General features: G+C 41.1%; 1 protein-coding gene across 7 annotated transcripts in view; it reads right to left on the reverse strand.

Moving 5' to 3' along the window:
• The window catches only part of SORCS2 (sortilin related VPS10 domain containing receptor 2), a 937,533-nt gene that overhangs the window by 123,370 nt on the left and 800,531 nt on the right, over positions 1–13,632 (reverse strand). For all 7 annotated transcript variants that reach the window (XM_059721554.1, XM_059721553.1, XM_059721552.1 and 4 more), the window contains exons 10-11: positions 3,552–3,698; positions 1,679–1,781 (exon numbers count right to left, since the gene is read on the reverse strand). In XM_059721554.1, coding sequence (XP_059577537.1) covers positions 1,679–1,781; positions 3,552–3,698 — 250 coding nt within the window. The remainder of the gene's footprint in view (positions 1–1,678; positions 1,782–3,551; positions 3,699–13,632) is intronic.

The following is a 13,632-nucleotide window of genomic DNA, read 5'->3' on the forward strand; positions in this document are numbered from 1 at the left end:
TAAGCAGGAGCTATGCAGAAAAGGACCTGGGTGTTACCGTGGATAATAAGCTGAATATGTGCCAACAATGTACCCTTGTTGCTAAGAAGGCTAATCGTATACTACACTCTATTTGTAGGAGTGTTGCCAGTAGGTCAAGGGAAGTTATTATTTCCGTCTATTCAGTACTGGTGAGGCCACATCTGTGTCCAGTTTTGGGCTCCCCACTACAGAAAGCATGTAGACAAATTAGAGAGAGTCTGGCAGAGGGCAAAGAAAATGGTTAGGGGCTGGGGCACATGACTTATGAGGAGGGGCTGAGGGAACAGGGCTTATTTAGTCTGGGGAAGAGAAGACTGAGGGGGTTTTAACAGCATCCTTCAGCTACCTCAAGGGGAGTCCAAAGAGAATGGAGCTAGGACTGTTCTCAGTGCTGGCAGATGCCAGAAGAAGGAGCAATGGTCTCAAGCTGCAGCAAGGGAAGTTTAGGTGAGATATTAGGAAAACTTTCTTACTAGAAGGGTAGCAAAACACTGGAACAGATTACTTAGAGAGGCTGTGGAATCTCCATCCTTGGAAGTTTTTAAGACCCAGGCAGACAAAGCCTTGGTTAGGATCATATAGTTGGGGATAGTCCTAATTTGAGCAGGGATTTGGACTCGATGACCTGCTGAGATCCCTTCCAACCTTAATTTGCTATGGTTCTATGATGAAAGGAAAACATATTTTGCATGTGTGTATGTTTGTGTTTAATTATAATCTAAGATACAAATTAAAATAATAAATAAGCTAATATTATCATTTAAATTTGACATCTAAATAATTTGAAAAAAGAAAAAGCCAGGAATGATAGAACCTGATTTGTTGAATAACACGGGTAACAAGCTAAATGGACTTGTCTGAACATTTTTCATTTCATTTGTATGGAGAGCTTTTATTTTACTTTGGTTAGGCAATTCTTGCTACTGGTATGCAACATGTATCACATTGAAGAAGACAGATCATGCACTGATCCTCAACAGACTGCTGCAGTAGTCCTTTAACTCTCAAGCCAGCCTCCTTAGGAAAAGAGGTGTTCATAAATACAGTACAGTGAATGCTGCGCATTATATATGAGCAAAAGATTTTCCATACTAGATCAGATTACTAGTGTTAGTAGGAAATGAATGATGCTTTACATGAAGAAAAAGAGGACAGGCCCGTGGTTGTAACAACAGCTAGTCATTAGGACTTAGAATAACCAAGATGAGTTCCTGTTCTGTCATAGATTTCCTGTGTAACCCTGGGCAATTCACTCAGCCTCAGTTCCCCACTCTTGAAATGGAGATAAACTGTACTACTGCCTTAACTCTCAGAGTCACTGTCAAGATAAATACATTAAAGACTGGTATGCTCATATACTATGGGACCGATAACCATTTATGCTTGATAGATAGATATACACAATGTGCCTGATCTATTATGCTACAAAATCTCTTGGGAGAAATGGCACCTGCAGGATATCGAGCAGAAAATCAATAACCTCTTACTCAATAATTCAGCCAAATCCATTACATTGATTTGTCACCATTGTCTGCAGTGGTGGGGTCATTGTGACAACATTTTCAATATAATCAAGACAATATTGTTTTTCAAAAACTAAACTTGATCCACAAGAAGTAGTAAATGGTTGTAGGGAAAAAGTGTCACATGGATTTACCTGCGCCCATTATGAGCCCTGGTGCAGTATCCTTGGTATGGACTGTTCCTGACACATATGGATTGTCTGCCCAGCGGAGATGGAGGTGAAGATGGCAGTCAGGCTTTACAGATAAGAGGAAGAAGAAAGTATTTAACAAGCTGATAACAGCAGTCCCACTATTTTGGTGACTAAAGCATGATCAGAAAGTAGCATTCAGTAACAGCTGTCCTTCTGAAAAGAGGAATGACTGCACTTCACACAGCAAAAGTCTAGAATTAAAAATTAGGCTGCTGTATCTAGCAAGAACCTGTTGTACAGACTATAAATGTCTCAGTGGCCTCAAAAATAAGATCTGAAATCCATAAATGACCCAGAACTTATAGTATAAAATAACTTGTGATTGAGTCACTAACTGGAGACTCTGAGCAGGGATTGAAGTAGTAATAAAAGCAGTAAAGATTTACTTGTTATTGTTTGTTGGTCATCACCATCCCAGGGCTGCCTTTATAAACAGATAAAAAATAACTAGATTCCAGATTAGGTTTAGATTTGTTTGTACTAAAACAACTTCTGATGAAACAATAAAATAATTTGAAAATATTTTCAAATGACATTGTTTAATCATCTCTCTGACTAATTACCTACTGATTTCTAGTCTTTCTGCAGTGGTATTTGAAGCTTAATAATTGTTTCCAATGAAAAGGATGGATGCATAGCCAATGACTTCACCAGGAGCAAGAGGAGGTCACAGGTGAGGACTTGGAGCCCAGTCCAAAGCCCACTGAAGTCAATGGGAGTATTTCTACTGGGCTTTATATCAAGTCCTATTCACTCTTCTAAAAGGAGTTCTTTCACCCCAACACAAGACTTCTGGGTGCCTACACATGTGTGGGGACGCTACTCTGACGTGCTGTAATTAACAGCACATGGAAGCAGATTCAAATAATCCCTTCCAGCAGATTGAGTCTGATGGAGTATGATAATTAGCGAGCTCCAGCAGCTTCCTTGTTTCATGTATTCAGTGTCTCTGTTCTTCAAAATGGTGGCAGGGGCACTTTAACTAAAGCTTGTCAAATGAATTTTAGTTAAAGCACCCCTGCTGCCGTTTTGAAGTAATGGGAACGGGATGCTGTGGGCGCTTTAATTAGAGCAGTGCTCGGAGCCCCATGCCCAGAGCATGTGTAAAGACGCCCTTTGTTTCTACTATACGGTAGAGAATAAAGAGAAGCCTATCCTACTGTCTTGCTTCATGACTGAGGGCATTTATTATGAAACACAATTCAGAGATCTAAGAGTCTGATGGTGCAGAGACCCAGACACAAACAACCTGCTTGTTAGTGCAGCTTGAACAATAAAATGTAATGTAATGTGTAACTAGAACAAGTAAACAAATTGCAATAACATCAGCTAACAGAAACAAAAAGCTTTTGACTGGCTATTACACATGTATTTCTAAGCCAATGCGCAAACCCCTCCCTATATTATAAGGACAATATTGTTTTAAGGTGAAACAACAGAATTCATGATAGAAAAAGAAAAGCCATTTGTGTATTAAACTGAACTAGTCTTCATTACCAAACAAGTTCCTTGGAGTAATGGAAAAATAACATTAAATAAATGATTGGCTTGACTGGGGCTGTGTGTAAGGCATCTTAGAGCAAATCTGTCTCATGTGAGTAATGTTAAGTCCTAAAATAAGAAAATGCAAGGCGCAGACATTTTCCCTATTCAAGCTACATCTGAATTTGAGCCAGTAATTCACATAAAAAGTTATGAGACTGGTACAGTAATTCACTGTAAAAGTTATGAGACTGGTACGAAAGAGGAAAATTTAAGCTCTGCATGGGATATTTGAGATGACTTAACTACTCAATTGAAAGGAACCACTTACAGGTTTGCAGTTGGTTGGTTTACCATTCATATCAGTGATTGGAGGTTTCAGATAGTCCCAGTCACGGCCTTTGTTATAGCTTATCAGAGTTGTCACTTTTCCATCAATTTTCTGATTAGCCAAAAACACTCCTTTAACACCTCTGACCTACAACAAAAATTAATACAATTAACGACTAACATGAAAACATTCCTTCCTTCCTGGTTTAGAGATTCCTTTGTTTCTTAAAACTGAATATACCAGAGACTTTCTCTGATTAGGAAAAAATACAGTATGTAAAAAAAAAAAAAAGAATATGAAGCCGTTTACAATTTTGCGTTCTGGCTATATTTTAAGATACATTTTTGGTTCTCTGGAGTGTAACAGGAGTATCGACAGTGTTGAGAAATACAATTTCTACTGCTTCTTTTACAAATTATGTTATTTATTGAACGTGAGTGTTGCAATTTCTGATCATACTTCTGAAGATTTTAACATGCAAGCTACTCCAGGTCTCAATTTTGTGAACCACTTAAGCAACCTGAGTTTAACTCAGAAGCAAGGCATATTTTTGTGTTTACGAGTAATCCAGCTGCTATCTCTATCAGATTATTTCTGTATCCCATTACTTTATTAGATTACTCATATCAAGATTATTTTTGAGTTGCACTACTTAGGTTGAATTCATTTAACTTCTGGGTGTTTACCTGAGACAAAATCATCAAGCTGCAGTCCTCCAGTATCCCAGGAGGCACTGCTCCCAGGTGAACTAGCTACCATCCAAGACTGGTTAACCTTAACAAATATTAACATTCCTTAGAATTAGCACCTGCTAACTCTAAAGTGTAATCTCACCCCAAAATATATCAGCTATATGGAACAAGGCCTTAATATGTTTGTCTATCACTTACTTAATTCAAAGTTCAGCATAACTTCAATTGACTGTAATTTAAAAACCTGATCCTGCACTAGTGCATGTATTGTTTACTATCATTACGAGTCCTGTTAACTGAACTAGTGTCTTATATTTCTCAGTGTAAATTTTTTGTTGCCTTTGGGTTTTTTTTGCTTATTTCCGCTATACCAAAGGCCAGATCCTCAGCTGCTGTAAATTGGTGTAGATCTACTAAACTGAGGACACAGCACCATTCATTCTTTTTCTTATTATATCTATATTTGATTTAGAAATGTTTACTTGGAACAGCATTTTTATCAGTTTATAGCTTGGGCTCAGCCCTATAGCTTTCAAACACCCTGGGCTTTTTAAATAATATTTGTAGATTAGTACCTATGAAGTGCCTGGGACAGCTCCTAGTACTAAACTCAACTTGCACTGGTTAGGGTTTGTGTGGTCCAGTCTTACTCATGAACTCCTCCTAACAGGACTTTGTCTATACCATTACCTACGCTAATAGTACTAGATACATTTTCAGCATTCAAAGGATAAAAAACAACAATGCACATATCATAAGTCATAGCTCCAAACTTTCAAGTTTATTCAAGTTGCTTCAAACCTGTTTCAAGAGATATTAAATGACTGAACTGAAGGCCTTCAAGGCCTTTTTCTTCCAATTAATAAAGCTCAATAGAAAAAATATAATTTGAAAAAGACCCATGGAACCCTACCTTTCTATTGGGCACTTTTCTATGATTCTATAAAAATCATTCTGTATTACAGTAATGAGACAAAGAAGAGCATCTTCACAGCCATTTATAAACACTCTGACATTTGCTCACCACTCAACTACACCAATTTTATGTCACTGGACCTCCATAGTAGTGAGTCACACTCATTGTCTTCATTCTTCTCCTGTGGTTACTGTCTGCACTGTATGCTTTCTAATATTTTTAGTGCTGTTGTAGAGGCAAAAAAAAAACAATGCAACTTCAGCCCTTAAATGTAATGTAACTGCTTTATTCTAGTCAACTCAGTATAACATCTGTGCAATCAGTGCAGTGCAGTGTCTATTGTCTGTGGGGAAGACTGGGTATTTTCACTGGTAAAACTATGGTTACTTAAAGGTCCAACACAACACGATGACCAAGTAAAGGATGTTGTAAAAGCAACTTGGTAGTTCTGAATTGTTCTGTCCTTCTACATTGATTTGTCTGTTCTTACAGACATGCGTATGTATGTCTTTCTTCCTCTCTATCCCTCTACATGTATTGTTGTATATATGTGTGTGCTTGTCACTCTAGCGCGTAGTATGTTCATTGTGTTCTCTCTCAAACTGTGTGGTTCTCTGCTTAACCATCATTATGCAGGAGAACTTTGGGGTATTTTTTATGTTGGGTTTTGTATTTCACTTGCAAAAAGATCATTTAAAATAGAGTGACATTACTTGCTAGGCAAGTACCTATCTAGTACATGTAAGGGTGGCGTTACCTTTAAAATATTCTAAAGGCACTTAAAATGGGAATGTCCAGGTATTAAAAGGTACGAATCTGTGCTAACTACCCTCTAAGTGTATATACAGACATTACACTTTGGATCGACCAAACTAAGGTTAGGTCAACCTGTGGGCCTAACTGTACTGATGTTTGGGGAAGTTAGATCAGGCCAAAAATGACCAGCCCAGTCTAACTTAGTTCACCTGAGAGGTGCATTATGTTAGATCAGACATGGGCTAGCTCAATCTACTGAATGTCCTTATATGTTCGGAGAGCAGCCTTGGGGATGGGAAAACCCAACCACTCACCCCAGACCCAGGGATGCATTTTTCCTACCCCTCCACCCCTGGGCCATTTTTTGCTCCCCAACCCTCCCACCCTCAGACAGACAGCCTCCTTGCAGACCCACTGACCCCCACCTCCACTGCAGACCTGCCAATCACTCCCACTGGACTTACCAAACCCTCTGATGGACATGCTAGCCCACCTTGACTTAGATCATGTTTCTGGCATGGCTCCCTGCACAAGCGGATGTCTGCGCAAGCAGGACCCAATCTACAATCACGTGGCTTAAAGAGGAAAGGGCTGCCTAGTGCTGCGTACTGCTAGATCATTGGGCCATGCCCCTTCCCTGGGGACCATGCTGTCACCACAGTTAAATCCTAGAGGTTCTGTTCTAGGAACGGAGCCACTGGGCAATGAGACCATGGAGACCAGTGAGACCAGGAGCTGTTGGGCCAGGAGAGAGGATTAACCCCCTTGCAGCTGGCCACAATGACACCACCTCACAGCAGTGGCATCTCCCTACAAAAATAGGGTTAGGATAACAAGGGGACTCAGGCCACTGCTCTCTGTAAAGCCAAAGCTTCCAGACCCCTGCCTCCATTCTAGTGCCCCGGGCTTATGCTGCAGTCGCCTATTATACAAGGCTATGCAATGCCAAATGCACAACCCTTCTTAGTCTACTACACATTTATAAAAATACAGCAGCACTTAGTATGGGATACCTGGCAGCAATTTTTTCTCAGTGAATAGTAATAAACCAAAAAAAAATCCAATTTTATCTCTTTACTAATAGTAACAAACAGAATAAAAATGAACAAGGAACAACAAATTAAAAAGCAAAATATATACATATATGCAGTATTAGGACTGTCAATAATGGTTAATGTGCATGATTAACGTGATAATTTGTTTTTGCCTCAATTTTTTTCACGTTAGTTAATCGCTGCTAGTGCTGGAGGAAAAGCAGCTCCTCTCCCTTCGCTGCTGTACACACACACACACACACACACACACACACACACACACACACACACGTCCTGGGAGCAGACTCAGCAGCTGGATGCAGGTAAGTGTATGGGGGGCTAGGGGGCAGGGGTTGGAAGGCCAGGTCTTGGGGCCAGTCCAGGGTTTGTATATATGTGTGTACATCCAAAGATATTTATAATAAATTGGGATTCTATTATTGTTTAACTGTGCAATTAAAATTGTGATTAATTGCAATTTTTTTTTAAATCAACAGCCCACACACACACACACATATATATATATATATATATATATATATATATATATATATATATATATATATATAGTATTGCTCCCTGAAAGCAAATATACTGCTAACCATGCTAACGAACTTCACTGTCCCTGATACTTCTCATATTTTGAATCTGGTAAGTGACAAATTGAATCCACTTTCTTTGAAGCCCCTGGATGGATCCAACATGCTTGTGTCACTTCTTCCTCTCAGCTGGTGCTCAGTTCAGGACACACACCTCTCTTTACCAGCAGGAGCCAAAGATCACACAGCTCACACTGATCAATCAATGTCTCAATAGAACAGTCCATTTCAGTCCATCAGATCTTTTCCTTTTTCAGGGAGTTCCCTTCTAATACTCCCCTCAGGTACACCCAACTTGGCCTCCAGCCACCACCATTTACCCTCTGAGAATGCTCAAGAGATTCTCATTGACCTTCCCAAGATGGACACATTCTGCTAAGTTCCCTTCTACAATACAAGGAGGGTTACACATTACACTGCTTTTAAGTACGTTATTGCACAATGCACTTGTATTTAAATCATTTCAATCATAAATCAAGCAGTTATTATTTACATGTAGGAAGCTCAACAACAGCCTGGGGTAGGAGCTGTGAGGGAATGATGACCACTGTAAATTGTGGGGGCAGGAGGGTCATGAGTGAGGGAAAAGGAAGTCTTACATGTCCAGGCTACTGCTGTAGTAGCATCAGTTTTGGCAGCAGTAGACCCATAGCTGGACTCCCTGGGGGCTGATCCTGGTGCCCCATTTACTTCCCTCCCTCCAGATACATACATACTAGGTGAACGGCTGCCCCTACTCTGGCAAAGGCTCCCAGAGCAGGGGGGGAGCACCACTTTATCTCCCCCCCCCCCGCCCAAATATACTGCTTAGTGAGGCGTTACACTGCCCTGGACCTATGGAGGTGAGGGATTCAGGCACCTCCTCATTTGAGCACCTGGAGCTCATGCCTCGTTCACCCCACCCTATTTACACTATGGATTATTTGATTTACAGGCAAGAAGACAACAAAGACAGTGGGTGCGTCTATATGTGCATATTTACTGCACAGTAACTTAAATTACCGCGCAGTATGGGCATGCGTCTACACATGCACAACAGTACTGTACAGTAACTGTGGTGACTTACACCGACTTGAGCATAAATTTGATACCGATTAGTTACTGTGCAGTAACACATGTATAGATGCTTTACTACACAGTAATGCTGTGTGTGTGAACTGACTTGGGACCCAAGTCAGTCCCAAGTCAATCCACACACAGCGTTAATGAGCTTTAACAACTGCATGTGTAGATGCCGGCCTATTCCCACTTACTGCACAGTAATTTACGGTGTAGTAAATTTAAGCCAGCATAAATGCACATGTAGACATGCCCAGTATGGACAATATATGGAAAGATAATGTAGTTGAAGAGCATAGGATTTTTAGGAGCCAACCTTAATGAATGAATGAAGCTATGACAATTTATACTACCTGAGGGTCCAAACCTAGACATTTGTCCAGTTTTGCTATTATAGCCTCAGCATGTAATAACCACAGGGGAGCTGAGTGTAATCACTCACTACGCCTGTGCAAAGTGGCTAGTTTTCGCTTCTGATTTGGATTTGGCCAATTCAGGAGACAGTGGTTCTATTTGGTGATTCGAATCACTGTCCCAAATTGATTCGGCTAAATTTGATTCAGAGATGTGGTTGCTGCTGAATCGGTCGACTATCTGAACAAAACAGGCCCCATCCCCTGCCCACTCTCCCAGCCCCGTCCATGGCTGCCCCACCTGGCCTCAGCTCCTGGCTCTTCAAAAAAAAAAAAAAAAAGCCCGACAGTTACCAGCTCCTGGCAGGTGGGGTGCAATCCCCGCTGCTGTCCACTGCCTCATGCTGCATGGTGGGCTTTGCCATGAACCCCCAGAAGCCCGAACGGCTGCTGCAGCAGTTGGTGAGTGCAGGACTTCTTTTTTTTCTTTTTTTAAAGAACGAGGAGCTGGGGCCAGGCGAGGAACCCATAGGAGGGCTGGGAGAGCAGGAAGGGGATGGGGGTTCATGGCAGAGCCCCCCACACAGCATGGGGCAGTGGGGGGGGGGTAGTGGGAATTGCCCCTCTGCCTGGCAGGAGCCAGTGAGTGGGGGCTTTTTTTTTCTTTTTTTTTTTTTTTTTTTAAGAACTGGGAGCTGGGGTTGGGTGGGGCAGCTTTTGGGGCAGGCTGGGAGAGTGAGTGGGGGAGCAGGCAGGGTATGGGGCCTGGCAGGGGTCCCCCCATGGTGCCCTTCCCCCTCCTTCAGCCCCCTCTCACCCCGCTACTTACTGGCATGGAGTCTGGATCCAGCTCCCTGCAGCGGTGATTGGGGACTGCCCAAATCTCCGAAGCTCTCCAAATCTTTGCCAAATCAATTCAGAGAGCTTTGAATCAATTCAGACCTTTTTATTAGACTCCCGATTCACAGACCTTTTTATTAGACTCCCGATTCGATTTGGATTTGGAGATTTGGCCACCGAATTAGGCCGAATCTCCTCCAAATTGAATTGGCACCCAAAGTGTCGCACAGCCCTAGTAGTCAGTAACTTAGTACCTCCCTGATCAATGTAAGGTTCAAAAAGAGATATTAATTAATTAGGCTTATGTAACAGTTGTAGGAGATTACTTAACTCTCAGTGTAGAAAACAGATGCTTCAATGCCAGTGTCAATCACACAAGGTGGCTGAATGAGCCCTAAAGTCTTGTTTCTAAGAAGCTATTCTTAGGAATAGACCTTGACCCAATGGCTGAAGAGGGGAAAACTCCATTTATATTCTATTTTGTGCAAACTCTAGCTCTACCGGCATGAAAAAACTTAAAGCTCAGGTTAAATATTGTCATCTGTCAAAAACAATATGCTTTTATTACCAAAGAAAAAATCTAGAGCTTCTTAAAATAAATTAAAAAAACCCTCCAGTCTGCAGTTAATAAAAGCTAATATATTACTCACAGTTTTATAGTTGCAACCTCTAGCATTTCTGACACTTCTTAGTAATCACTTGAATTGGAGGAGATATTTATTTGAATTTAGTTTCTTGGGTTTCATTTCTGTCTTTTGTTCTTTTAACTGTCCACAAAAACTTTCTTAATAAAAAAACTATTAAAATAAGTAAGAGATAGATGGGCAGCAAACTGTTTCTTCACTCAGATACTCCTCAGAGAAAGATTGTTTTCCTGTCTAACATATATTAGGCCATCTTGAAATATGAGTGCTTTTTCTTTGCAACCATCTTCCCAAAAGGCTTTTCTGAGCCTATTTTCTACTATTCAGAGAGTACAACATTGCTCTTCTTAAGGTAATTTTCAGTGACTCAGAGATTTATCTTTAAAGGTAGACTGGGCTGGCCAGATCTACAGCTGGTCTAAATGAGAATAGCTCCATCGATGTCATTGATCTGTGCTAGCAGAGGAGTGCGCTCTGTATTTCTTACCTGGTTTTTGATTAAATGTATAGTAGTCAGGGTACTTCATGTTATAATATAGATTGCAATTTTAGCCACTGATTTTTTTCACCACACTAATTTAACAGCTTCTGCTTATGTTTTTACTTCTCAGACCTTACATTCCCTTCTGCTATGCAGGTCAAAGGGAACAAAAATATGAAATACAGAAGATAAAAGGAGGAAAACAAAAGAAGAAAGTTAAAAAAAATGACACTCTCCCTTTTTAGCCTAGTGGAATGGGAAAGTGACAATGAATATTTTTTCTGGACAACATCTTCAACTCCCTGTATGGAACATTTTGCATGTAATACAATATAATTAGCTGGCATGATGATTTTCAGTGTCTCATTGTAACATCTATATTAGGATAATGTTTCAGGGTCCAATCCTCAAATGAATGGGACTCCTCATGTGAAAAAGGGCCACAGTACTGGGCCCTTAATTTATAGGCCCTTTAGGACCTAAGAACCCTGTGAGAGGAATTACATGGGTCAGAGACCTCTGATGGATGTTATGCCGACAAGAAACAATGAGAGTTTCTCTATGATATCGGTGGGCACGTCTGCATGTGCAATTATTATGCCTGAATTTTCTTCGCAGAAAATTCAGGGGCATTAAATTGTGCCCCCACACGCATCTGAACATATGTCCAACAGGAGCAAAAATGCTGCCAAAAGGAACAGTTCACTCCAGGACTGCTTCTGCCCTGCTTGGCCCCCCTTCAGCACCCAAGGGGAGCTCCACACTCCTCTGGGTACCAGTCTGGGGCTGGAAGGGGGCATGAGGGCAGGTCCCAATTTCCATGGGATGAGGAAGAGCTATCCCAGCAGCTGTGACTGCTGCGTCTCAGCCAGTCCTGACCCAATATCCACGTGGCTGCCTGTCATGAGGCCCTCGATGTCTTGCGAAAACTCAGTAAGTGGCCCACCACCCAAAATAATTGCCCGGTACCCTGATCTAGTACCTGTATTTCCTGGTACTAGCAAACAGCCCACTAGCCTAATTTACTGTGCAGTAAGTCCTATGCACATGTAGACAGTGATGCTTTATTGCGCGTTAGATTCATCTAATACACATATATAAAGCATCTCATGTAGATGTGCCTACTGACATGTAGAATGAAGGTCTGGTTCTAGCTGAGTTTGGATAACAGTCTTTACAGTACAGGTCAAAAAGAAAAACACTTTACTGATTTAAATACCATTCTCTAAATTCAGACCAATGAGTTATCTCTCTGTAATCTTCAGACATGCTTATGCTGAACAGAATCTGAAAATTTATCACATCTCAGTATCTGAATGCAAGTTACTATGTCTTAGTATGATTAGAAATGTCTGCTTTTTGCTGAGATTGCCCATGTCTGTATTCTATCATCCCTTTTGATGTGAAATATTTAAGAGGATATTGTACTTTAATTCCAAATAACAGTTCCAAACCTCCTTTAATATGAGAGGTATTCAGGCAGTTGGAAGGGAGAAGAGACCTATTAGCAAGGTATAAATTAGGTATTCATTATTATTACTTATTATTTGTCTTGAAGTGCTCTATAGGGCTTACCCACAGCAAACAGACAAGAAGGATGGTCAAGTAGTGAGGGTGTTAGTTTAGAACTTGGGCTCAGTTCTTTGCCTGGCCAGAAACAATCTGCATGACTTGGGGTTAAGTCCATAAAAGGATTTAAGCAACAAATACCTGCCTAACTCCCAAACTGCAATGCTCACAGTGCTGCATCTGCTGCCATATAAAATTCTCAAGTTACCAATTTTTACCAACAAAGATTCCCAGGTGCCAAAGGCCTGCTTCTAGGCATGCCCAAATTTCCTCAGTCTTGATAATGTCAAGCAGCTATTTTATTAACTCAACTCATAGCTAACCCCTGTGAAGATTCACAAATCAACTCTTTCTGTGTATGTTGAATGCAGGTCATCATTTGATGATGTCCTCTGGAGGAAGTTTTTTATCCAAAAGCTCAATGGATAAAGTGCTGGAGACCTGCTTTGAATTCCCATCTGTGGCTGACATGATTCAAAGCCTGCTCCTTCCTCCCAGGAGAGTGCCCTGACTACCACGCAATAGGCAGTACTGGGGTGTGACCACATGTGACTTTCAAACCTTCCTGGTGAAGTTGGTCCACTTTATATGGAATCATTAAATATTCTATGGACCAAAAATAAAGAGCGCAAGTGTTTGGCCTATCCTAGATGGCTCAAACACTTACCTAGATATGGGGAGACCCAGCTCCTGGTCTGTTTAAATATCTGATCTGATGAAAATTTAATATAAACTATTTAAGTGGTCTTGGGAGCAGGGACTGGAATCCAAATCTATCCCTTCATAGAGTGTCACGCACTCTCTTGCTCACTCTCTCTCATCCAATGAATACTTAATTTATGCAAAATGCAATAGCTTCAAACAGGAGAGACTGATGGGTATGGGCTTCCACATCCATTTCATCAGAGTCTGTTGCCTGGTGGTAGGGATATTCCTTAGGAGAGGGCAGGAAATATGCATCTGAATGCCTTCAGTAAAGGAGAGTCATGAGTCCTGATCATCCACTTCCTACCACTTCTGGTGTGTAATAGGCACTTCTTCTTCCTCTGGCCCCTACTAGTTTTTTAAAAGACTTAGGGAGCAGCTACCCATGCTCTACCACACCGAATGCAATTGTGCACAGTTATTTTTAACAGCT

Source organism: Alligator mississippiensis, chromosome 2 (assembly GCF_030867095.1).
Source record: "Alligator mississippiensis isolate rAllMis1 chromosome 2, rAllMis1, whole genome shotgun sequence".
Classification (NCBI taxonomy): Eukaryota; Metazoa; Chordata; order Crocodylia; family Alligatoridae; genus Alligator; species Alligator mississippiensis.